The 25,238-nt window shown below is 39.6% G+C and overlaps 1 protein-coding gene across 1 annotated transcript in view; it reads left to right on the forward strand.

Moving 5' to 3' along the window:
- Positions 1-4,311: 4,311 nt before the first annotated feature.
- The window catches only part of emilin1a (elastin microfibril interfacer 1a), a 48,877-nt gene continuing 27,950 nt past the window's right edge, over positions 4,312-25,238 (forward strand). Inside the window, exon 1 of the mRNA XM_055232277.1 lies at positions 4,312-4,622. Within this exon, the coding sequence (XP_055088252.1) occupies positions 4,504-4,622 (119 nt within the window). The 5' untranslated portion in view covers positions 4,312-4,503. The remainder of the gene's footprint in view (positions 4,623-25,238) is intronic.

Consider the following 25,238-nt stretch of genomic DNA (forward strand, 5'->3'; position numbering starts at 1 on the left):
CAGACTTTACAAACACAGCAGGGGCCAAGCTTCTGAAACGTATCTCCGCTCTTTACTGCCACTTCAGCCTAATCTGTCTGCAGTCTGTTTGTGCGACTGCCCCTAGTGCAAAAGCTCTGTGCCCTGGTTATGGGTTCAACGGTGCAGTGTCTTTGAGAGGCAGGAGAAATAAAAACAGAGCAAGCAATAGTAATTTTTTCTGTTTTGTAATTATGTTGGAAAAAATACGTCTCTATGATTAAGGGAAAACTGTAGCCTAAAATAAGTTAAAAATAGAATCATAATGTCTTTTGACACTATGATTGTATTATTTTAAAGAAGACATATTATGCAAATTTGACTTTCATGACCTTTTAACCAATGATTCTCCTCCATTATTAGGTCACTGACAGTTGTATTGTGATTGATTTATCCACATTTGAGTAATCTTGTGTTGTCCTGCATTTGAGTGCAGATTAGCATGAAAAAACTTGAGAATGTGTTAAAGAAGACCTATTGTGCTTGTGTCTGCTGTATAGCTATAGTCTTTGACACCCGTGGATCATTATGTTATAATTTGTTCATTTTAAATCACAATATTCATCTGAAACAGCTTAATAAAAGAAACTGTCTCCTGGCTTCTGCTTTAGAAAACTACAGTGCTCAATAACTGTAAACGTCATCACAACAAAGTGTTGGGACCTCCTATGGATTGCTGCAGATCAAGCTAGCGAGTTTTTTCATTTGATTCACTACTGAATTCTGCATGTATCACCAATTTAAAAAAAAAAAAAAATTTGGAGAATGAAGTAAGTACAGAGCAGTGGGAGTATGCTTGTGGCAGTGAAAACAGGGGTTGATCGGCAATATGGCATCTTGAAAATAAAAGATTAAAGATCATGTTCATATTAAAACATGAATGAGTCACTCCAAATACAACTTCAGATGAGTAAATGGTGAGGAAAAACAACTTTAACACACAGTTAAACAGTTAAAAGCTCTAAAAAGTCTGCTTTAAAGCTTTTGTCTGGCAATATTTGTAATTACTTCAGTTTTTAACATTTGGACATTGATGTAAGTGTATAATAGAGAAGAACATTTGAGCCATAGGGAGACTCACAATTTAAATCAGGCACCAGGAAACTGATAAATGCCCAGAGACATGTTCCATGGTTTGTTCTAAGCAATAGTTTACTCACATGGCATCAGCTGTGTGAGGTGTCCAAAAAAAGACGAATAATCTGGTCAGTCATCCCGGAAATTTAAAAAAACAACAAGATCCTCCTGGCTCAGAGAAGCAACAGGTGCCTGAGGAAGGCCCAGGAAATACCAGATCTGAGCCTCCCTACCAAGCCCGCCCGCAGGGTGGGACAATGTAACTCTTTCAGTGGATACATTTTATTTTTTCTCTCCAACCAAATGCCTTTCTTCTTTGATTATTAGCTGTAATAACACGCTCCAGTGCTAAGAAGACCACAGCTACTGACACTGGGTCATTGGTGATACTGGTGATGGTTAAAGGTGCACTATGTAACTTTTCTGGAAAGTATCATTATATCAAACTGATCTTTCTCCATGGAGAAAAGCAGGTGTTGTCACTTGGCCATGTTACAGGTCAGATCTGTGGAGAGGTGACCTGTTCACTGTAGAATGCATGTTTTTCCAAGGTATTTAGGGACAATAAATCGCCTGTAATGAAATAAATGCAAGACAGATTAGGATTATGGCAGTGAAGCATAAAGCAATAACTTCTCCATGGAGACCAGGAAATGATGCACCCACCACCAGGAAAGTTACAGTGTGTACCATTAATTAACTGGGGTTGCAAATTGTCAGTCACTCCTTTATCAGTCTGCCCCAGGGCAACTGCGTCTATTTTTGCAATTTACCATGTGAATTAAAGCAATGTAAAACTACTTTAAGTGCAAAAATGTTCAATACAACTAATGCAATGTAATGCATCAGTTTAATATAGAGCTTTTTTGCTGAACAAACACTTTCAAAGACCAATGGTATTTTTCCCCAAACCCCAAAATATGTAACCAAGATATATAGATGTGTGCAGTATTTAAGGAGTTAATAAAAATGTTATTGTAGAAGACTATAAAACCAAATAATGAGGTGGTATACCTTTAATTTCAGGGAAACCCAGATGGAGTGTTGTTAATTCTTTGGAAGTGTGTCACAAACCAAGAAACCTTATAAACATCCATTATTGCACTTCTATTTTACCCCCATAATGTGAACCCTCAACGGCATCGGCACACTCATGTTTACGTCACCGAGATAATGTCCCTTCACTATCACATGTGCAAATAAATACACCATGTTCCTGGCTCTCCGTCTGAATCCGGGTGGGACCCCATTTCTAAACCATTATAGTCATTATGCCTGGTTCTTATCACAGCGGATGTTTGTGCAAGACATGGGGCACAGGAAGGTGATGGGACTGCTTTGGTTTTGAATAGGATGAATGAGTAATTTACAATGAATAAAAATTACAATTACAAGTTTTAGGCTTAAATTTGACGTTACAAATATAAAATATGTTTTGTATTTCAATGTACGTGTAATCCCTCAGCAATTTTGTCGTGCTCCACAGCAAAATCACCAAAAAATCTGTCAACTGAACTAAAGGTGCAATGCTTCAAATAAATAACCAGATAACCACATGAAATAATTGCTCAATAATGGCATAATGTGGAATATTAAATATAAAGCAGGTGGCATACCTGCAACGCACCTCTAAGTTTGAAGAAATTATGATGTTTGGCCTCCCATTCAAGAGACTTCAGTTGAAGCTAAATCTGTTGATTTGAACTGGTTATAACTGGTCAGCTTAACACCAACTATTTCATAGTTCTCACCCATGCTCCTGTATGTGTTTGAAATGTGCAATGTGCAAATGTGCAAATAAAAGAGTTTGGCAAATCTCATCAAAATGATCAAAAATCCTAGCCTTATTTTTATGGTAAAACTTGAATGCTGAGCAGGTGGGAGCATTTAGAGCCAGTGACTTGATGGAGTCGTAGAGGTTGTGCTGTAATGTGCCCACATAAGAGAGAGTGCACATTATATGAGAAATCACGCTGAGAAAGTACAGTAAAAGTAACACGTGTGAGCAAAATACTTGTAAAAAAGAGTGCATATTTGACAAAACCAAACTTTAAACCTTTAAACCTCTCCTGTAACCGACGTCTCTCTGCTATTGTGGCTGTGAACTTTCAATGTTTATATAAATTAAAATTATTAACAAATACTTTTCATAATCTTGTGTAAAGAGCGCTGTAAGTAGTTTTGTCTTGACTTTTAATGTAGCGCAACACCTGGTTTACAGATGACATGGAACTTACTTCTATTGAGTAACTTTTCTGGCACAGGGTTTGCTTATCTCCATGGAAATGTTCTTGCTACCACTTTGAACTACTTTGTGTACAAATTGTGCTACACAAATAAACGTTCCTTGCCTTGCCTGTGACTGTTAGAGTCACAGGCAATAACATATTTATCTCCATGGGGACAAGCAAGTGACATTACCAGGCCAAGCTACAGGTCAGATCTGGGGAGAGGTGATCCATGTTGGATCCATCCACAGTATTGTTTTTTTTTTTTTTTTTTTTGTAATTGAATAAAAGCAAGATGGATATGTTTGGATATGTATGCCATATTGCGAATACGAGCAGGTGGCGGGCCCTCCACTAGAAAAATGACATAATGCACCTTTAACGATGGACCTGAACACTTTTCTGTCGTTATGTCCGAGGGCAGCAGTTTCAGGTATCATACTTGGGTCTACATTCACATTCATTCCTTCTCTATCTCTTGTGGTTTATTTTCCTGTATCCTCTTTCCTCCTAAATAGCATCCACAGTTTTGGCAGACTTAATATTTGGTTATGACTTCCAAAACATCCTGTGCATGTCAAAATGGAGGCAGCATTACATTTTGTTCATTTTTCAACTTAATCATTATGAAAACAAATCCTTCAATATTTTTCCTGTTTTCCATTTTGTTCTTGTTTCACATATTTTTACAAGGAACTCCCCACTTTTAATGACATTTAAGTTTTACGCACTTTGGACAGTGTTTTTGCTAAAATTACTCTGGCAGCTCAACAATAGCTTACAGTGCCAACCAGCTTTCATTTGAATGGGGCTGAATTAGCTGAGAGCGACACACACAGACGCACGTTTACGCACACACAGAGGAGGAGGAGGAGGAGGAGGAGGAGGAGGAGGAGGGGGCGCGCGCGCGAGGGGGCCTGTTTGGGCATGGGCTTCTTTCACTCTGACAGAAAACTTTCCAGCTCCTGCTTCACTCTGGTAACAGTCCTCGAAGCGCGCACATCACGTCCCATCGCTTCCACTGCGCTTTTACGCACGACATGCACTTGCCATAACGCTACCGGGATTTCCCTTTGCCTCGCTGCTGATTTTTCTGGACTATAAACCTGTTTTTGGAATACATTTGTTTTGGACCACATGAAAAGTTAACTCGAGAAGAGCTCGGAGAGTCCACGTGAGGATGGAGACGTTGTTTTACCTGTTGGCCCTCACGTTCGTCCGGGTGTGCTGGGGCCTGGGATACACCGACACCGGAGTCCAAAGCTACCAAACCGGACAGCGTGCCGCGAGTCGCCACAGGTAACAACACACGCGCGCTACGAGGACAGCACGCACACACGGAGAGCGCACGTGTGGAGTGTTTACGCACAGGGGCAGGTTTGCAGTATTTGGCGTGCGCCGCTTTGAAAGTAAATTAGACTGTTTTTATTAGGAAAAAAATGTGTTTTGAACCATTTGAGTTTTTTATGAAGTGGGTCATTACTCAACTGACCTGGTCTGATGGTCTGGAGACTCACAGGGGTCATAGTGGGTTTTGATGGGGTCATTATTGAGAAATGCCACGCACTGAAATGGTTCAAACAGTTCATCCAAGATCAATATTTGGAGGTAATATTGGTCTCTAATATACAGTACCGCTGTCATTCACATAATTAATTGAGAAAACTACAATTTATACTACACAATACTGCAATTTTTGCCATTGCCTTTGCCATAGTCATACCTATAGCCCTACAGTTTTTTGACAGTCAGGGTTTTTTTTGTGCACAAATGTTCATTCACACACATTCAGACACCAGTGTACACAGACACTAGGGGGGGTTCAGTGTCTTGCCCGAGGACACAACAACAACATTCATCTGTGAGAGCTAAAATCGCACCGCCAACCTGTGGGTCAGTGGATCTGACCACTCAAACAATGATGTTTTATGTCGAGAGAGGGATTTGGACCACCAACTTTCGGATCAATGGACAAATACTGAACTACTGTGGCTGCTGTATTAACCATAAAATGCTTGATAGATTATGATTTAAGTTCCTGGCATGCACATAAGCTGTAGGAATAGGTCGATTATATAAACTATGAATTAATTTGTAAAACATGGATGAACAGAGCTGATCATTTCTCATTTGCATAGTATAGACACTTCCCTCGTCTTATGAATGACATGAGTGTTTTTCAATCTGTGTTAGGGGTTGACCATAGCACAGTGTTATCTTCAATTTGGAGTGAATAATCATCTAATTTAGGCAGTGAGTCCTGTTGACCTGACTTTTTTCACTCGCATTCATTATAGTTTAGGCCTGTGTTAGCTCTGGTTTGTTCCTTTATTTAGACCTTGTTTAGTCCTAGTTTAGATCAAGTTTAGCCATGATGTAGAACTGGTTTAGACTTGGTCCTCTTCAGATACACTGGTGTGATGTTAAGAATGACTCACTTACAGTATATACACATTCATGTCCATTTCCAGTGTCCCATTCTGAGCTCTGGGTTGCTGCCCCTTGACTGATCTCCATGGAGAAGGATGTGGTTGTGTTTATGCTAACTCCTGCTCGCCTCTGTGTTGTTCTACAGTGGCTAATGTGTGCTAGCCCATGTCAGTTTACAAATGGACTCCAGCTGCATATAGTTAACTGAGCCTCCGCTGAGGTCTAATAACAAGGCATCTCTACATTCATTCATTCATGGTCCGAGTCACATAATGCCTTACCTGTTCAGAAGTCTCAAAGCTCGGGAGCTTCTTTAGGTGGAAACGGTGGAGTCTCTGCAGTTCAAGTTCTTGAATTAGAACAATTTTAGTGTCACATCTCATTTCAGTCCAAAACTAAACTTGCGCTATGTAACTTTTCCAGGTCCACCATCTGCGAGTGTCCATGAGATGTTATTGCTTTGCTTGAATGTTTCACAGTATGGCATTAAATGTATCTACCTTGCATTTATTCAGTTACAGATGTTTTTATTATCAAGAAATACCTTGATCGCCTCTCCACAGATCTAACCTCTATGTTGATCTAGTCGTGATGGAGATAGATTGGTTTAATGCCATAATGTGGAAGATTCTAGGCGAGCAATAGCATCTCCATGGAAACAAGCAAGTGGTGGACTCTCTACCAGAAAAATTACAGTGCACTTTGGTTAAAAGGTACATATTATGCTATTTTCTGATCTATGCTATAATGTCGTTTCCTCTTCCCAATCATACCTTGACACACAAACCCTGCATATTTAGGCTGAGTTCTTCTCTCAAACTGAAAACACTCTGTTCCACCTTGTGATGTCATGTGGTAATACAGGAAGTGCTCCACTGTGTTTTTAAACTCCTTACACCATCACTAGAATCATTTGGATGATTTCAGCCCTGGAATTGCCAGTCTCTACTTAAAAAAAAGGTCAAAAAGGTCAAAAAAAGGTCAAAGGTAACTTCAAAACTACCACTTCATGACATCACAAGGTGGAACTGACCATTTTGAGCTTTGGAGATATAGACAGACTAATAATAAAAAGTTGCTCAAACATGTGTGAATGAAACAAAACACGACTCCAGGTATATTTTTGAGGAGGTAACAATATTATAACAAGATCTTTAAAGCATGGTTTAGACATAGTTCAGTACTGGTTTAGACCATTTTTACCTCTGCCTTATAGTCTTGGTTTAGTCCTGCATTTCCAGGTCATCACCCTGATTTGGAATGAATGGTTTAGTTTGCAATTTGGGTATTTGAACTCCCTGTACGGTGTGAGTCAGTGACAGTTCATTTTACAGTGTAGTAGCGGTAACAGATGACAATAGCAGCTAATGTTCAACAGAAGTCTGAGTAAAAGTTGAGTGAGCGCAGGAAATGATATGCCCTTATGAATGAGTGGTGAGGGTGGATGACTCAGGGGCCCCGGTTCAAGAGAAGCTTTCAGGGATTACACATATTTACTGTTATAGGGTCCTTACCCAAGAACTATGTGGGACCTGAACTCTTAAGCTGCTTCTGCCATCTGCTTTTAAGCGACTAGAATCATTTAAACACTGCGCTGGAAAACATGTCATAAGGAATAAGTGTGTTGAGTGTCACAATACCTGAGGGACCTGAGGTATTTCCAAGGAAAGGTTGAGCTTGGCATCCAAAAATGGTGTTGAAGTTGCTATATTTTTGTTTTCAATGGCTGTTTTGAGGAGTTGACGTGGAGGAGCAGCAACTCTACTCCGAGCTTCTACATGTGACCCTACCTTACCTTAACCCCTATATTTTTCCATCGTAATAACCAGCGATCAGTGAACATAACCATTTACGTCACATTCAGATCCTCTAAACTTGCTTTGAATCAACATAAAATAACGTGATGGTTAAAATATGACGTATATGACGTATTTAAATTAATTGCATTTTATTTAGTAATTAACTACCCGAAGGAAATACATGCACTCAATTGTATAACAGTCACTTTAAAGATCGTGAAAAAGCCAGGAAGCCATTTGCATTAGCTCTTGATTTGAAGCTCATAGCGAATCAAATCAGCGTCGTAGTGGTGGATCCGGCAGCTAATATAGTGTTTAAGCTAGCACATGTATGTTTTTACTGTGGCTCTGCTGCCCCTGACTGTGTTATTAGCATGTAATTGAGCCATAGCCTGAGGGACCACTTTGGATGACCCCGCACCACCTCCGCCTCACCCACAACACACACACACACACACAGCACATCGCCAAATGAAAAAGAAAGTTTACCGTTTAGCATCTGGTCTGCTCTGAGTATATTCACTTAACCCTGATTGTAGTCCTAGATGTGCCTTTATGTTAATATTTGAGCTACATATGGCTAATATTAGTAACTAGCAAGCTAACCACCACCCTCGGTCCTTTAACTGTCCCTTCAGTTATATCCAGTTAACTTATTTATATCTATAAAAATTAGCAAAGAATATTTAAATACTTCAACTCCACTCTGCACAACTTTAAATTCAGTTATATAAGTCCTTTTAAAGTACATTTTCAAGTGAAGAGTGAAAATGGTAACTTCTTGTGTCTAAAGGAGATGTTAATGCTTTGCCTGGAATATTCCATGGTATGACTTTAAACGTATCTTTCTTGCATTTATTCAATTTAAGCTGTTTTTATTGCTCAAATATTCCTTAGAAAAACATTTTATTGTAAGAACAGGGGTTGACGACATGTATACTTGACCTGGTGACATTACTTGCTTGTTTCCATGGAGATAGTCTAATGCCAAACTGTGGAATATTCGAGGCAACACACTAACATCATATGTGCAACCCAGCTGTTTTCATCCAAACTGTAAAAAGTACTAGTTAGTGTTATTCCTTATCTCATGTGTGGTATGTGAGAGCGAACACGGCTCCATGGGTTTGGACTATTAGCCCATAATGAAAGTGTAACCCTCAGGTGGACAACGCTGCTGGACACTAGAGAAAAGCTGTTAAACTGTAATATTCTCATCTATCATCATTCACTCAACATCGTCTGCTGCTACTGCTGCCGGACAGAGATGGGACACGCACGGTTAAGTCCTCTGATGTGAGCCAGACGCTTGGCTACTGGAAGAGAGAGAGAGAGAAAGAGAGGAGAGGGAAGTGGGTGAATCACAGGGGGTGGAGAGGGGGGGGGGGAGTGAGCAAGAGAAAAAGAGAGGGGGGAGAGAGAGAGAAAGAAAGAGAAGAGAAAGAGAGGAGAGAGATGAAAAGAAAGAGAGGAGACGGAAGTGGGTGAATCACAGGGGGTGGAGAGGAGGAGAGAGTGAGCAAGAGAGAAGAGGGGGAGAGAGAGAGAAAGTGGGTGAGTGGGAGAGACAGAGAGAGAAAGAGAGAGAGAAATAGAGAGAGAGAGGGAAAGAAAGAGAGGAGTGAAACTCAGGGGGTGAAGAGGGGGGAGAGAGTGAGCAAGAGAAAAGGAGATGGGGGAGAGAGAGAGAAAGAAAGAGGAGAGAGATGAAAAGAAAGAGAGGAGACGGAAGTGGGTGAATCACAGAGGGTGGAGGGGAGGAGAGAGTGAGCAAGAGAGAAGAGGGGGAGAGAGAAAGAGAAAGTGGGTGAGTGGGAGAGACAGAGAGAGAAAGAGAGAGAGAAATAGAGAGAGAGAGGGAAAGAAAGAGAGGAGTGAATCTCAGGGGGTGGAGAGGGGGAGAGAGCGAGCAAGAGAGAAAGAGAGGGGGACAGAGAGAGAGAAAGAAGAGAAAGAGAGGAGAGAGATGAAAAGAAAGAGAGGAGACGGAAGTGGGTGAATCACAGGGGGTGGAGAGGGGGGGGAGAGTGAGCAAGAGAAAAAGAGAGGGGGGAGAGAGAGAGAAAGAGAGAGAAGAGAAAGAAAGAGGAGAGAGATGAAAAGAAAAAGAGGAGACGGAAGTGGGTGAATCACAGAGAGTGGAGGGGAGGAGAGAGTGAGCAAGAGAGAAGAGGGGGAGAGAGAGAGAAAGTGGGTGAGTGGGAGGGACAGAGAGAGAAAGAGAGAGAGAAATAGAGAGAGGGAGGGAAAGAAAGAGAGGAATGAATCTCAGGGGGTGGAGAGGGGGGAGAGAGTGAGCAAGAGAAAAGGAGATGGGGAGAGAGAGAGAAAGAAAGAGGAGAGAGATGAAAAGAAAGAGAGGAGACGGAAGTGGGTGAATCACAGAGGGTGGAGGGGAGGAGAGAGTGAGCAAGAGAGAAGAGGGGGAGAGAGAAAGAGAAAGTGGGTGAGTGGGAGAGACAGAGAGAGAGAAAGAGAGAGAGAAATAGAGAGAGAGAGGGAAAGAAAGAGAGGAGTGAATCTCAGGGGGTGGAGAGGGGGAGAGAGCGAGCAAGAGAGAAAGAGAGGGGGACAGAGAGAGAGAAAGAAGAGAAAGAGAGGAGAGAGATGAAAAGAAAGAGAGGAGACGGAAGTGGGTGAATCACAGGGGGTGGAGCGGGGGGGGAGAGTGAGCAAGAGAAAAAGAGAGGGGGGAGAGAGAGAGAAAGAGAGAGAAGAGAAAGAAAGAGGAGAGAGATGAAAAGAAAAAGAGGAGACGGAAGTGGGTGAATCACAGAGAGTGGAGGGGAGGAGAGAGTGAGCAAGAGAGAAGAGGGGGAGAGAGAGAGAAAGTGGGTGAGTGGGAGGGACAGAGAGAGAAAGAGAGAGAGAAATAGAGAGAGGGAGGGAAAGAAAGAGAGGAATGAATCTCAGGGGGTGGAGAGGGGGGAGAGAGTGAGCAAGAGAAAAGGAGATGGGGAGAGAGAGAGAAAGAAAGAGGAGAGAGATGAAAAGAAAGAGAGGAGACGGAAGTGGGTGAATCACAGAGGGTGGAGGGGAGGAGAGAGTGAGCAAGAGAGAAGAGGGGGAGAGAGAAAGAGAAAGTGGGTGAGTGGGAGAGACAGAGAGAGAGAAATAGAGAGAGAGAGGGAAAGAAAGAGAGGAGTGAATCTCAGGGGGTGGAGAGGGGGAGAGAGCGAGCAAGAGAGAAAGAGAGGGGGACAGAGAGAGAGAAAGAAGAGAAAGAGAGGAGAGAGATGAAAAGAAAGAGAGGAGACGGAAGTGGGTGAATCACAGAGGGTGGAGGGGAGGAGAGAGTGAGCAAGAGAGAAGAGGGGGAGAGAGAGTGAGAAAGAGAAAGTGGGTGAGTGGGAGAGACAGAGAGAGAAAGAAAGAGAGAGAAAAAGAAAGAGAAATAGAGAGAGAAAGAAAGAGAGGAGTGAATCACAGGGGGTGGAGAGGGGGAGAGAGCCAGCAAGGGAGAAAGAGGGGAGAAAGAGAGAGAAAGAGAAAGTGGGTGAGTTGGAGAGGCAGAGAAAGCGAAAGAGAGGGGAGAGAGAGAAGAGTGGGTGAATGATACAGAGAGAGGCAGAGAGTGAGAGAGACAAAGAAAGAGGAGAGAGAGAGTAAAAGTGGATGAGTGACAGAGAGAGACAAAGAAAGGAAGGAAAGACAGCAGTAAGAGAGAGAGATAATGAAAAAAGAGAAGGAATGATAGAAAGAGGAAAGATAGAGAAGTGGTGAGTGATAGAGAGTGAGAAAGTGGGAGAGAGAGAAAGAAAGAGAGGGGAGAGAAGTGGGTGAGTGACAGAGAGCGAGAGAGAGAGAGAAGTGGGTGACAGAGAGAAGAGTAAGAGAGAAGAGAGAGAAAATGAAAGAGATGAGAGAGAGTAGTGGGTGAGTGATAGAGGGGAGTTGCTAAGTAAGGGAAAGAGAAGAGAGAGGGGATTGAGAGAATAAGACAGGGAGAACAAAAGAGGGCAGGGAGAGGAATGAGAGAGAGACGAGAGAAAGAGAGAATGACAGGAGTGGGGGCGTCAAGCAGAGAGGGAGAATAAGAAAGACAGGGTATAGAGAGAAGAGAGAGTGCAAGAGGAGTGAGAAAAAAGGGAGAGTAAAGATAGATACAGCGGAGTGGAGTAAAAGATGACTGATAGAGAGAGAAAGAGGGTAGTGCTAGAGAGATAGATATAAAGCAAGAGGAGTAGGACAGTAAAACAGTAACCGACAGAGGAGTGGGAGGCGGAGTGCGGAGGAGGAGAGGATGAAGAATGGACAGGAGGATATTCAGAAGTGAAAACATGGGGAGTGGAAGCAGACAGAGCTGGAAGTGCCGAGGCTAGATTAGATAGTGAAAGGTCTGCGGGGACGGATTCATTCAACACAATTAGTTACAAGTATGGAAGAAGAAATTAATATCAAAGAGGAATTTTGTCTTGGGAATATGGAGATAAGGTTTCACTTTATTAATCCCAAGGGAAATATTTGTGCAATTAAAAAAAAAAAAAAAAAAAAAATCTGCACTACTTAAAGGTGTGCTGTGTAAGTTTTGGGTCAGGCAATTATAGCTACCTGCTTTTCTGAGATGTTTTATTGGGTTTATTGTTCCACAGTATGGCATTAAAGGGCCCATATTATGCTATATATATTTAAGCTATTATATACAGTATATTTAAGCCATTATAACATGTCTTAAAGCTCACAAGAGTCCATTTTGTATAATATATAACCTTTAAACTTCACAATCTCCATTAAGACAAACAACTGAAACCACCAGGCCAAGTTACAGGCCAGTTCTGTGGAGAGGTGATCCCACTCACAGTACGAATGCATGTTTTTCAATGTATTTTTGAGCAGTAAAACACCTATAATTTAATAAAGTCTAGTTTGACATGTTCGTGCAACATTCCAGGCACAGGAACTTCATGGATACAGTTAGGTAGCGCATTAGAAAAAGCCACTAGAAAAATGAATGCACCTTTAACTAATCTCTATACTGAGTGCACATTTCTTGCATTCCTTGGTAGTTGAAGTTGCAGACTTGAGTTTTGAGTTGACAGAATCCTCCCATGGACGATGTTTGGCGTACGTCCCAAAGAAGACATTCATGAGGTATCCAAAAAACGTGCCCCTCCTCAGCTGGTTCCTGTTGAAGCTTTCACTACTGATTTTGATCACTGTTTTGTAAACCTCATCTAAATTCACCTACAGCTTCTTGTTATGGTGAGAGAAAAAGGCAGAGTGATAGAGACAAGAGACACAACTGACATTAGATTTGAATACTGACTTTAGGAGTTTAGTTTAGGTTTAGGTTTAGTTTGAGATTAGGTTAGTTGAGGTTTTGTTTAGGTTAGTTTAGGTTTTGTTTAGGTCAGGTTTAGTTAAATTTTGTTTAGTTTAGTTTAAAATAGTTTAGGTTTAGTTTAGGTCAGGTTTATTTAAGTTAAATTTACTTAGTTTATGACAGTTTAGGTTTAGTTAAGTTTAGTTTAAGTTTAACTTCCGTTTAAGTTTAGTTTATTGTTTAGGTTTAGTTTAAGTTAGTTTAGGACAGTTTAGGTCTAGTTTAGTTGATTTTAGGTTAGCTTCAGTTTAGGTTTAAGTTATTTTAGTTTAAGCTAGTTTAGGTTTAGGTTTAGTTAAGTTTAATTTAGTTTACGTTTAGTTTAGTTTATTTTAGGTTAGGTTCAGTTTAGGTTAGTTTAGTTAAGGCTAGTTTAGATTTAGTTAAGGTTTAGGTTAGTTTAGGTTTAGTTTAAGATAGTTTAGGTCAAGTTTAGTTTAGGTTAGGTTTAGTTTATTTTATTTTAGGTTAGGTTCAGTTTAGGCTAGTTTAGTTAAGGCTAGTTTAGATTTAGTTAAGGTTTAGGTGAGTTTAGGTTTGGTTTAGTTTATTTTAAGTTCAGTTTAGTTGAGGCTAGTTTAGGTTTAGTTTAGATTTGGTTTAGGTTAGTTTAGGGTAGTTTGGGTTTAACTTAGTTTAGCTTTTAATTAATTTGTTTAGTTTATGCTAGTTTAGGTTTAGTTAAGTTTTAGTTAAGTTTAGTTTGGGTTTAGCTTAGTTTAGTTTATCACAAATAAGAAAAGAAATCTTACCTAATATTTTTCCATCTTCTAACTGCAGCACAGTGTTCAGAGTTTTTGGATAATCTAACTCATAACTTGGATTAAACTGTAAAAACAAAGCGCACTCTATGAAATTCAGACTAAACAAACAAAGCACTTTAGCAGACAGAAAAGTGAAAGTACTTTTTAAATGTCTTACCCAATTGAGCCAGGAATAAAAAGCACCCAACAAAGCCTCACCCTGGACCAAAATATTATCAATTTCTGCTCTTTATGGTCCATGTTACGAGTCTGCATAGTTTAGTCTCCACTGCTCCTGCCGGCTTCTCCAAACAAGTGTGCTGGCTACTACAGAGGATGTAGGGACCAGTAAAATACAGAGTTTTATCTACTGAAAAGATCCTCTCAGCCTTTAACGCAGTTTAAGACTAGACTGAAAACCCACCTCTTCTCCCTGGCATTTAATACAAGCTAGACAGGATATAGTGGTGTTTTATTGTGACTTTTATGTGAAGCACTCTGGTCAATAAACTCAATTAATTGAACTGAACAGAATGGATTTTAAATAACAAAAATTCAGCTGCCCCACATTAGGTAAAAGAAAATGTAAAGAAAACAAATGAGTGATATTATGAGTATGTTTGGATGTATGGATTCATAACTTCTTAATGGAAATGTTATTGTTTTGCCTATGTCTCACAGAATGGCATAGATATTAAATTATCTATCTCCATGGAGACAAGCCGGTGGCGGCAGTAGGCAATGTTACAGGTCTGATCTGTGGAGAAGCAATCCCGCTTACAGAACACATATTTTTCAAGATATTTTTGGGCAAAAAAACATGCCTAGTTGAATAAATGCAAGCTAGATCAGTTTATTGTCATACCGCGGAACATTCCAGGCAAAGCAACAAACATCATGGACACAAGAAGGTAGTGGACTCTTCACCAAAAGTAGTGCACTTTTAAATAATTAATTTAGCTAGGGAGTGATTTGATAGGAATTTGCTAGGACAAGATTTCCATAAAGATTTCCACCGCCTTTGTGTGTTCTTAAGCTAATATTTTGGACACTTGGTCTAAAGGTCCATATATAATGTTGTACAAACAGATAACACCTGGTTCTAATCCCTCTAAACGACAACATACTAAGTCGACGTGTCGATCTTTGCGTGCCATGGCAGCTCAGAGCAGTAGGCTGTGAAGGAGTCCACATGGTCCCCTCCTCCCTCACCTCCTCTTGCATACAAACACAAATTTTGTACATTTCAAGTGAGGAATGGAAGCACTCCGAAAAACCCAAACCATAGTATTGCCAATTTCTCACATTTCTTTATGTTCCAATTTATGACTCTGCATATTTTGGTCTCCACTGCTTTTGTCTGCTCATCCAAAAAAGTGTGCTGACAACTAGCAGATTTACAGATGAGTAAAATCAAGATGTTTATCGACTGACAAGCCTGAGTAGGGATTTTTAAGGTCCTATATTGATCAAAATTGACTCCTGTGAACTTTAAGCCATGTTAGAATGTTGTTACCTCATCAAAAACATACCTGGATTGGTGTTTTGTTTCATTCAGGCAAGTTTGAGTAGTCCTGGTTTATTTTGTCTGCATCTCCAAATGCTCTGTTCCACCTTGTGATGTCATGAAGTGATTGTTTTCAAGTTAACAGCTTCCTTTTACCTTTAGTTCAGACTAGCAATTCCAGGGCTGTAATGATCCAAATTATTCAAGTGAAGTGATATCTCCAAAGCTCAAAATACTCTGTTCCACCCTGTGATGTCATGAGGTGGTAGTTTTCAGGTTAACAGTTTTTTTTTTCAAGCTACCTTTGACCTTTTCTTTAGTAGAGGTTGGCAATTCCAGAGCTGAAATGATCCAAGTGATTCTAGTGAAGGTGTATGGAGTTTTTATAAACAAAGTGGAGCACTTCCTGTGTTACCACATGATTACATCAAAAGGTGGAACAGAGTTTTTCTGTGTGAGAGAACCAAAGAACCTAAATATGCAGGGTTTGTGCGTTAAACATGCGTGAATGAAAGAAAACGCAACTCCAGGTATGTTTTTGAAGAGGAAACAACATTATCTCTGTCTGTTTAAAAAAAAAAATGAACCACGAGTCTGAAAAAAAGATGAATTGAAATTGAATATAATAACATAGATCAGAAAATAGAATAAGATGGGCCTTTTAAATAACTGAAATTCAGCCGACACACATTTCCTAAATATTTTGGGGGAGAATTCTTTGGCCCGTAGCAGTGCCGTGCCCCTGTGACATGTGTTTGAACCCCATTGATCTGTTTGGACAGATGTGTGAAGTATTCCGTAAGTGGTAAAGGCTGTCGGACGCACTTGAGGCTTTAGACGGCGTTCATGTAGAGCTGCTTGACACATCTCCTGCCAAAATGTCTGCCCTGTGCACTGGCTGACCGGTCACTCAGCTGTGGACGGATAGAGAATTAGAGGTGAAATGTTTGGAAACTGAAGCATATGGGTTTGTTATGACTCTTTTGGGCTTGGACAGTCAAGGGGAGTGGAGATTTGGATGGCTGGTTTATCGACTTTCTTAATGAGACTGAAGGAACTGCAGTTTTTTTTATCATTAGCGTGTCAGTTTGAGAGATTTGGAGGTTATTGGGGATGTGCTTAAGTGTAAAAGCTGTGCACTTAATCAAATTTGAATTGATTAATGAGCTTCTGTCATTTCTAATCATCCATCGTCCTAATCTAAAGGTTTACAGCTAATCCTTTGTTAGCAAAATCTGTGCTTTGGAGCGGAGTTCAGACTTTGAAGGAATAAATTTGACCTGTTTTTGTGTTTAATGACTAAGATTAACAAGCTGTAATGTTTGTGTTCAGGAAATTAATATCGAAAACCTTTTTAATTTGTTTTTTTAGAAGACAAAATGCAATTGAATCAAACCTCTACCAATGATGTTTATGCTGAGAGCGGGTTTTGAACCATCAACCAACCGAGATACAGTAGTCCAGTCATTGTTAACTACCTGATTAAGTTATTTCTTTCGTTATAGCTGGACGCCTCCCCAAATATAACTTAAACTTGAGAAATGACATATCGTAGGGAATGAGATTTGCGCAATAAAAAGCGAGAATGCATATTTCATTCTGCGACTGTCAAATGGTGGCTCTGTATAAAGTCACTCTAGAGGTCTTTTAGCGGCCAGGGTCTAGTCACCTGAATTTATAGTCTTTCTTATAAACTATATGACCCATAGTATATTGTCTGAGCTTGTCATTGTTGCATTGGCGCCTCCAGTCTCTTCTGTCTTTAAACACATTTTTACACACTCCCTGACGTCTCTGTCCCGGACCCCTTCAGCGTTAAACCACTATGTAAACTGCAGCTGATTGTTTAGGCAGCTCACAAAGATAAACCTACTATGTCTCTGATACTAGCATTTACTTTAGCCCCACAGCCATGATGCTAGACCAGATTTTCAAATTCCTAAAAGTGGGGCATGTTTCTTTCACACATTATTGGAAGATAGTAAAAAAATCCTGATTTTTTTCTGCTGATTTCTGCTTGCGTATTGGGAAATTGGCCATGCACGGTCTTATGACAACTTATGACTAGTCCAATGAAGTTCATCTGGTCTTCCAAAAAACAATTTCAAAACAAAACTGTAAATTAAAAATGCAGCCAAGGCAGTAAGAAAATAGTGATGATTTGTTTGCATTTTTACTTTTTTCTGCCATAAGTGCCTTGAACAAGTGATGTTATTATATTTATCTTATTTATGCCCTTTTGCACATGTGCTTTTGTTTTTAATGTATTGTTTCTAATGGAGTTTTAGTTCATTTAGCCTGCACTATGCACCATTGTCACTTGAAGATGTTTATATGTGTGAGTGAATAAATGAGCGGACTCACTAAACTAAACCCCACTAAATTTACCTGTTGGCACCAATAAAGTAACCTTGAACATTGAAACTTGTACCTTAATAGATTCTAACCACTAGTGAGCAGTCAAAATTGTCAAGTTTGAAAACGAATTAAACCTTTATCTGAAAAAATAATGTATTAAAATAAACAACTTATCAAAAAAATCAAAATTCGTACTTCCTTGGTCACATTTTTTCATTTACAGTTTTAACTAAGGAATATCTGCTCCTTCTCTGAGTCCACTCTTAACTGTCATTGGTGAAAAGGATTGACTATGACTGTATCTTAATATTGGCAAAAAGTTACAACGCCATATCATAAATGTATTGTAATGATCTGATATTTTGTGTTTAGTTCAGAGTTGACACCTTTTTGTTGTTTTTGTAACTGTTTATGTGTGTTTATGTGAACGTAACTACTTTTGTATGTGACACTTGGTTGCTATGCTGACAAGTTGATGTGAAGATTCGTCAGGTCTGTTTTGGAGATTGGCTCTGTTGAGTTGCGACTGCTGTTGTTTTGCTCTTGTTTTGGCGCGGGTTATGGCCTACAGTAGCCCTTGTGTTCAGAAAATAACCAACGAGAAGCGATTTGGCGTATTTCCTTACACGAGAACTCTACAGTATACAATATCTTATTCTGTTATTCTTATTGGAGAAAATCCAGGACTGTCTTCATTAAAGGCACACTTTGTAACTGGTGGAGGACACATCATCTGCTTTTCTCCTTGGAGATGTTATTGCCTGGCCTGGAATGTTCCACAGTAGGCTACAGTATTAAACATAACTATCTGACACTTATTCATTTATATGTGTTTTTATTGCTCAAAAAACACAAATTCTTACTGAGAGCGGGTTACCTTTGCACAGATCTAACCTGAAACCTATCCTGGTGGAGTTAAATAAGTTTAATGCCATATTGCGGAACATTTCATGGCAAACCAATAACATCCCTGCACCAGAAAATTGACATAGTGCACCGTAGGGACGACTTAAACTAATAATTTTCTGTTCTGAGTTGTTCTGAAGGGCTTTGCGGCTTCAACCTTTTATGGAAATCAGTGTCCTGGTCGTAACTGTACGGATTTATAAGTGGGTTAAAGTTAAATAGCGAGCCCAAAACAATACAATCTTGATGTGTTTCTTCTTTATTGCTGCAGCGGCCCCAGTGTGGTTCTATTTTGAGCTGACAGACAATATTCTGCTGAATTATCTAAACAATTTATCTAAAGAAGGGTTTTACAACGCAGTGCACTCTGGGAAGTATAAGGCAATTAGTGTACAAAGGCTGGGAGTGGAGTGGCGCTCTTTTCCCACATTAACATTAGCATATTTAAGGAGATTTGTTTACTACCCGAATTAGCAAAATACGCAAAACAGGAGAGATGGTGTGGAGTTGGGAAAGGTCCAAGTGAACAAGAGGATAAGCCTGCTTCAGTGTGAATGGGACAGTGTGCTGCTGGATGTGGCTGCGTAGTATGTGAAGGAGTAAATAAAGCCTTTGATAAAGTCTGTTCTGTAAAGTCTGAAATCTATATGTTGGAGATCACTGGTGGTAACATTATGGACTTCAAGGCTGCTGCTGCTGCTACTCTGGCCCTTAAGAGGGAAATGAACAGGAAGTGACACTGGTAGACACACAAACATGCAAAGTAGTTGTGTAGTGTAGAAGGTAGTTGTCCTATCAGCTAGTGGTGGAGGAAGTACTCAATGTTGTTACTTAAGTAAAAGTAGCAAGTCGTCGTCTTTTGCTATGGATCAGACCTGGACGACTGAGGGATTATCCAGTTAAGTAAAAGTACTGATACAGGGGTAAAAAGTTACTCAAGTAAAGGCAAAAGTGTCACATGAAAAAATCTACTTAAGTAAAAGTATTTAAGTACTGTTTAAAACATACTTTTACAGTAAAAAGTGTTGTTAATTTGTTAAACGTGCTTGAAGTTGAAGTTTTTATTTTCCACCAGGATAGGGATGTGCATGTCATTTGTTGCCAATGATAAGGTTTGGATTTTAAAATCAAAACTTTAGTGTAGGAAATCAGATTTAGAGTTATTTTGTGTGTGTTAATAAAATGACAAAATATAAAAGCTCTGTATTGTTTACATCGTTTGGCATGGTCCACATTTGATTGCATTTCTTCAGTCATGGTACTAGAGTACACTGTAGTCAAATGTCTTTGCTCTCGACAATAACACAGCCCCCAGGACCATGTGACCTGTGACTTGTACAGTAGAAGTATTTATCAGTGCAGAGCCTGGTGGAAGGGAACGCCCGGGTGTGCCCTGTTTGTTGGCCTGTTTCCGCTGTGAAGCTGCAGTGGATGTTTGGGACAGAGGCGTGACAACTGCCGGGTACAACTCTGTTTATTATTTTATCACTGTAGAGTAGATCAGTGGTGGATGAAGTACTCAGTTTTGTTACTTAAGTAAAAGACAGTTACAAAAGTAAAAAGTTACTTAAGGAAAAACAGAAGTATCAGATGAAAAGATGTGATATTTAGGTACACATTAAAAAAAGGATTTGTTAAATGTCGTGATATTGATTAAAAATTATGCTTATTTGAGGCTACAGTAGCAATACAAATCAATTTCTTCATTTTTCTTATGAATTTTGTGTATTTATTTTGTTAGAAACCTTTAGTCAGGATATTACTGCGAACATGGTAAAAATAACTCTTCAAATCATATGAAAAGTACTTTTTACTTTGCAGTTTAAAAATGTAGTAGTATGTAGAGTAGAAAGTACAGATACCTGCTCTCAGATGTAGTGAAGTAAAATAAAAACTATCCACTGTAAAATATACTTAAGTAAAGTACACATACCTAAAATTTCTACTAAGTACTGTAATTTACTACTTATACTTCATTACCTTCCCAAACTGGAGTAGATCATGGGCAACAGTAATTATACTATTATGGCATACACTTTATAGTAATGGTAACTTTGTTTTGAAGTTATTGGAACTCATTATAAACTGAAACTGAACTGAAAGACATGAATTTCCCCTTGCAGGTTTATAGCATCCACTTAATGATGGACACAAATTGGGATATTACCTTTTTTCCACACTCAGGCAAATTAGTTGTGGTATAAATGTGTAGAAACATAAATCCTTACATTACAACTTTCTTCACTCCTAATTTTCAAGACCACCCAATATGAGAGAAAGGTACTGCAAACTGTATCAAAATCCAGGAAGTAATGACGCATTTTCCAGTGTAACTCCAGGACTATTACAGCATGTGGGAAAAACCTCACCAAGAATTCAAAACTAGAAAGAGGTCAGTGTACTCTTTGGTAAGCAACTGCCTTTTAAGTTGTGTGCTATCTTTGGTATAGGCTAATGATTGATAAGCTCTTAGCCAAGCCGTGTCTAGCTCCATTGATGCAGGCACAGTGAATAAACAGCAGTATATGAGACATCAATGAGAGGTCAGGGCTGAAAATGTCATCAGTTTGGTGTAGAGTTCTGTAAAGTTGGATGGTGTGGAAGTCTTTATTGGCACAGGGAACAGTGAGGGCTGCCATGTTGGAACAGGAATGAGACTTTTCACAAACCGCAGCAGTATTGTCTGTCTGGAGATAAATGCTTTTGGATGGCATTGTGAAATATAAAATGTTTTAAAGTTCAATTATATCTGGCACAGTCACGATTTGGATATTTGTGAACTCACCAGATGCCATACAACAGCCAAACAACAGCAAAGTTTATAGCTTCATGGGAATACGCAGGTCATGCCACCAGGCCGTGAACAGGTCAGATCTGTGGAGAGAAGAGTAACAATGCATTATTATTATTATTTTAGCAATAATACAAAATATAACTCCAGCCAAGTGAAAATATCCATGGAAAAAAAGCAATTGCTGGTCCAAACCTTCAGAAAAGTTATACGTTGCACCTTTAAATGATGATTGAGGAGGACATTGGTGCAGATTGGCAGCCATCTTCTCATTCATCAGCCCCAGGGCAGCTGTGACTACACAATAAGTAACAGCTTCCTTGCGTATCTGTCTGTACAACCATGCCCTCCATCTCAATGAAAGTGTAAATTAGTTGTAAGAGAATATGCACATAACAATAGCCAAAGCTGTTAACTACCTCAGTCAATTTGCCCTCTTTAGTTAACTTAGAGGTTGTTGTTTCCATAGTAACAATGCCAATATGCCAATTTTGCCAGGGCTAAGACGAATAGACTAATGACTATTGCAAACAACCACTTTTGACATTTTAACTTATTGCTAGGAAAGGCTTCAAAGGAAGTCATCTGGATAATGTTTTTGAAATTAAGTCTCAAAAACATTATCCAGATGACTACTTCTGAAACCTTTGGATGACTCCTGTATGAATGAGGGATTACACCGACTAGAGTCATACTTTTAGACAGCTACCAATAGTCAAAATAAATAGGATCACTAATCATCGTCTAGGTGTTCAATGCATGATGGATGGAGAAGTCATTTTGGGGGTCAGTGTTTAGCGTGGGTACTTTTTCTTTGTGCTTGTGGGGAACTTTTTGTCCATTTTCTGTATTATGATCATTTAAGCTGTGGGAGGTTAAATAAATAACTCCAATGACTCATAGATATCTCAAAACTCATACATTTATTTATTGCAACTTATGTTTTTAACTATTTTGTAAATTTTGAATATTATAAGGGGGAAAAGGTGATTGTGATAGTGGTATAAGTAAATTAGTTTCAATATTTAGTTTAATTTATCGTCGATATTATCTTAAGCAATATATCACACTTCCAAATTTGTGATTGACCTAACTGTTTACCTGGGATCCAGAATACACACTTCAATGCTTTACGAGGATGTGAGTCTGCCTCTCCGTTTTCAAATGTGCCTCTCCGTTTTCAAATGTGCCTCTTCGTTTCACATATGTCACTGAAAAAAAAGTATCACAAACAGATTGCATGATCACGTTTGACCGGGCTTGAAATGCAGTGGAGTTGGACTTGGGGACCAAACTAATATAAATCTGTATAAAAAATCCAGAGAGATAATTCTGGATTAGCCGGGCAACCTAACTGTTGCTGCTTTAATAGTTACATAAGAGTCTTCAAACAGGAAGCCAAAGTCTGACAAGTCAAGTCTCTCCTGGAGTGAAGGGTCTGAATATTCGTACTTAGCTTGAGTGGGAGGAAGTAGAGATGAGAGAGTGAAAGGAGAGGTATGCTTTAATGCTTTAGACAAAGAAATGACTTAGCCGCATCTATTGTTGAGGGATCTGTCGTTTAGCTCTGAGAGGAGTCTTTGACAGTGTCCTGAATGGGCTTCATGGAGTAGGAGGAGCTATGCGTTTGAACTGTGGGACAAAGGTCATGCCCCCGTTCCTGTCGCCGTAAAGGGACACCGCAGGCTAAAACACACAGAGAGACAGGCGGTAGACTCCACGCTCCACCGGGTGCGTGATGGGACGTACACAGAGGTGAGCGAGACAAAGATGACACCCGAGACGGGTTTCAATCAGGGCAGCTATTTATTGTAATCAAATCGAAATTGGAAAACGAGTTGGCGCAATTATCAAATTAAGTTATTTAGAATCAAATGTTCTCTAAATATTTACAGAAAAATCTCATAGTTTAGTTCTACAAACGTGTTCTGAAATGTATGAGATTCCAGTATTTGTTTATAAGTTCATGCCAGTTTTTGTCAAATGTCAACGCTCCTGGAGTTGTTTACAATGTGCACGGTGGATCTTAACCTGGACTAGACTAAACCAGGACTAGAACAGGACTAAACAAAGTCTACACTGTGACTAAAAGGGGCTCAAACCAAAACCAGGTCAGGTGTGAACTCAAGTTGGGGGATGTCCATTTTTTAGTGCTATAGTTGAAGGATTTAAATGGACGTTGGTGGTTCGAATTCTGCTCTTGACATAGGTTGACGGGGTGCGATTCCAGCTCCCACAGATTAATTTTATCATTGCGTCCTTGGACAAGACTCTTAACCCACCTTGCCTCTGCTGTTTGTGCACACTGGTGTATGAGTGTGTGTGTGAATGGTGCTTAGAAGATGGCTAGCGCTATACAAAAATGTCTCCACTTACCAGTTGTAAAAGAACATTGAACTGAGAAAATAGAGCACATAATATTAGTTCCAAGTTATTACAAGCTCTCGTTTTTCCTTTTGTTAATCATAAAATAGCCTGTCTGCCTTTATTCTGTTCACAAACACTGAACAACTTTATATGAAGGTGAAGGTTTACAGGGAGATAAAAAGGTGTGAGACAGGTGTAAAGAATCCACTCGTGCTGATTTATGACTTTATAAAAACAAACATGGCGCCCTCACAATAAAGCATTTAGTCATGTGCCTCACGGAGCAGCAGTGAAAGACAAAGGAGACGACGTTATACAGGCTGCGGAGGGTTATGAGCTGGATCTGTCAAACACCATTGTTCGAAAGTGTGAAGTTACCCAAGCGAGGAGGTGAGGAGCCCCAGCCATTCACTTAAGGGTAAGAGGGTATATGGGGCTTTCTCATGCAGTAAACAGCTGGTGGTTAGCATGTTAGTTGGTTGTCAGACAGATCCACAGTATGGCATTAAACTTAGGCCTGTCACGATAACAAATTTACAAACAAAGTGCGATATATCATTGACATAAATATAGACGATAAATGATAATGTTGAAACCAAACCATAAAGCAGAAATATCCCCCCAAAACTACTCTAAATGTACAAATATTGTTAACAAATATTAGCTGCGAAAGTAGATGACAGAACGCAACACTTAAGTAGTTAGTTTGGATCTATAATGAGTCATAGAAGTTCATAATTCAACCTTCATTCTTATTGTGAGCTGTGAGACTTCACCTGCTGGTCTCCATGGATATTTGCTTCAATATTCGATCTGTACCAATATATTTTCTCTCTTATTTACCAACTTTTTACATTTGTTGCATGAAGATTTCTCTAAATGAAGATTAGGTTTTGAGACAATAAAAACCAAGTCAGTTTATTCTGGTGAAGTCCAATCTTCACATTACCATAAAAGGTGAGTTCTATTTTATTTTCTGCTCTGAAATGTTGATATTGCTGTGATTTGTGCTCCAGTTAAACAGCTCCATTTGTGAGACCGGACCGCCGAGACAAAGACAGCAGGGAGGGATGCACCTCACAGAATCCACCTAATGTCTCTGGATTACTCATTCTTTCCATTCCATTTGTAGTCGTAGCAACGTCTTCTTGTAATTTACCGCCCCCACTGTCCCGCTTACTCCTCGCACCTCTGCCTCAGGAGCTTAGACACCTGTTTCTAACTAAAACACCCAAATTCAATCTAACTGGGTGATTTGCAATGAAAACAATGAGGTGAAAGAGGCCACTTTGACACATTCCAAGTCAAAGCTATTGCTAAAGCTAATTTTCCTACCTGCCACTTTGAAAAGGGTTTGCTGGTTTGAGGATTGCATAAGTAGGGATTTTGCAGAGCGAGAATGAAAAAACTTGCCAAGAAAAGGTAGTAAAGTGAAAGCTTGAGTGAGTAAATTATGTAATAAATTCAACAACTGTTTTATCAGAAAGAAATCAGATTTTTCCCTTATACCACTACTTAAACTTGCTTTCCAGTTGCGAGGCATTATCCACAGTGGCTCATTCCAACTTAATCTCATTCATTTGGGTTTAGATTTTATGTCAGATGCCCTTCCTCAGATAATCTCCTACTTTCAGCCTCTAGGACTGGCAAAAACTTGATTCTGTGCAACATTTTTAAGACTTTTTCCCCAT

This window comes from Periophthalmus magnuspinnatus, chromosome 24 (genome assembly GCF_009829125.3).
Source record: "Periophthalmus magnuspinnatus isolate fPerMag1 chromosome 24, fPerMag1.2.pri, whole genome shotgun sequence".
Taxonomy (NCBI): Eukaryota; Metazoa; Chordata; class Actinopteri; order Gobiiformes; family Gobiidae; genus Periophthalmus; species Periophthalmus magnuspinnatus.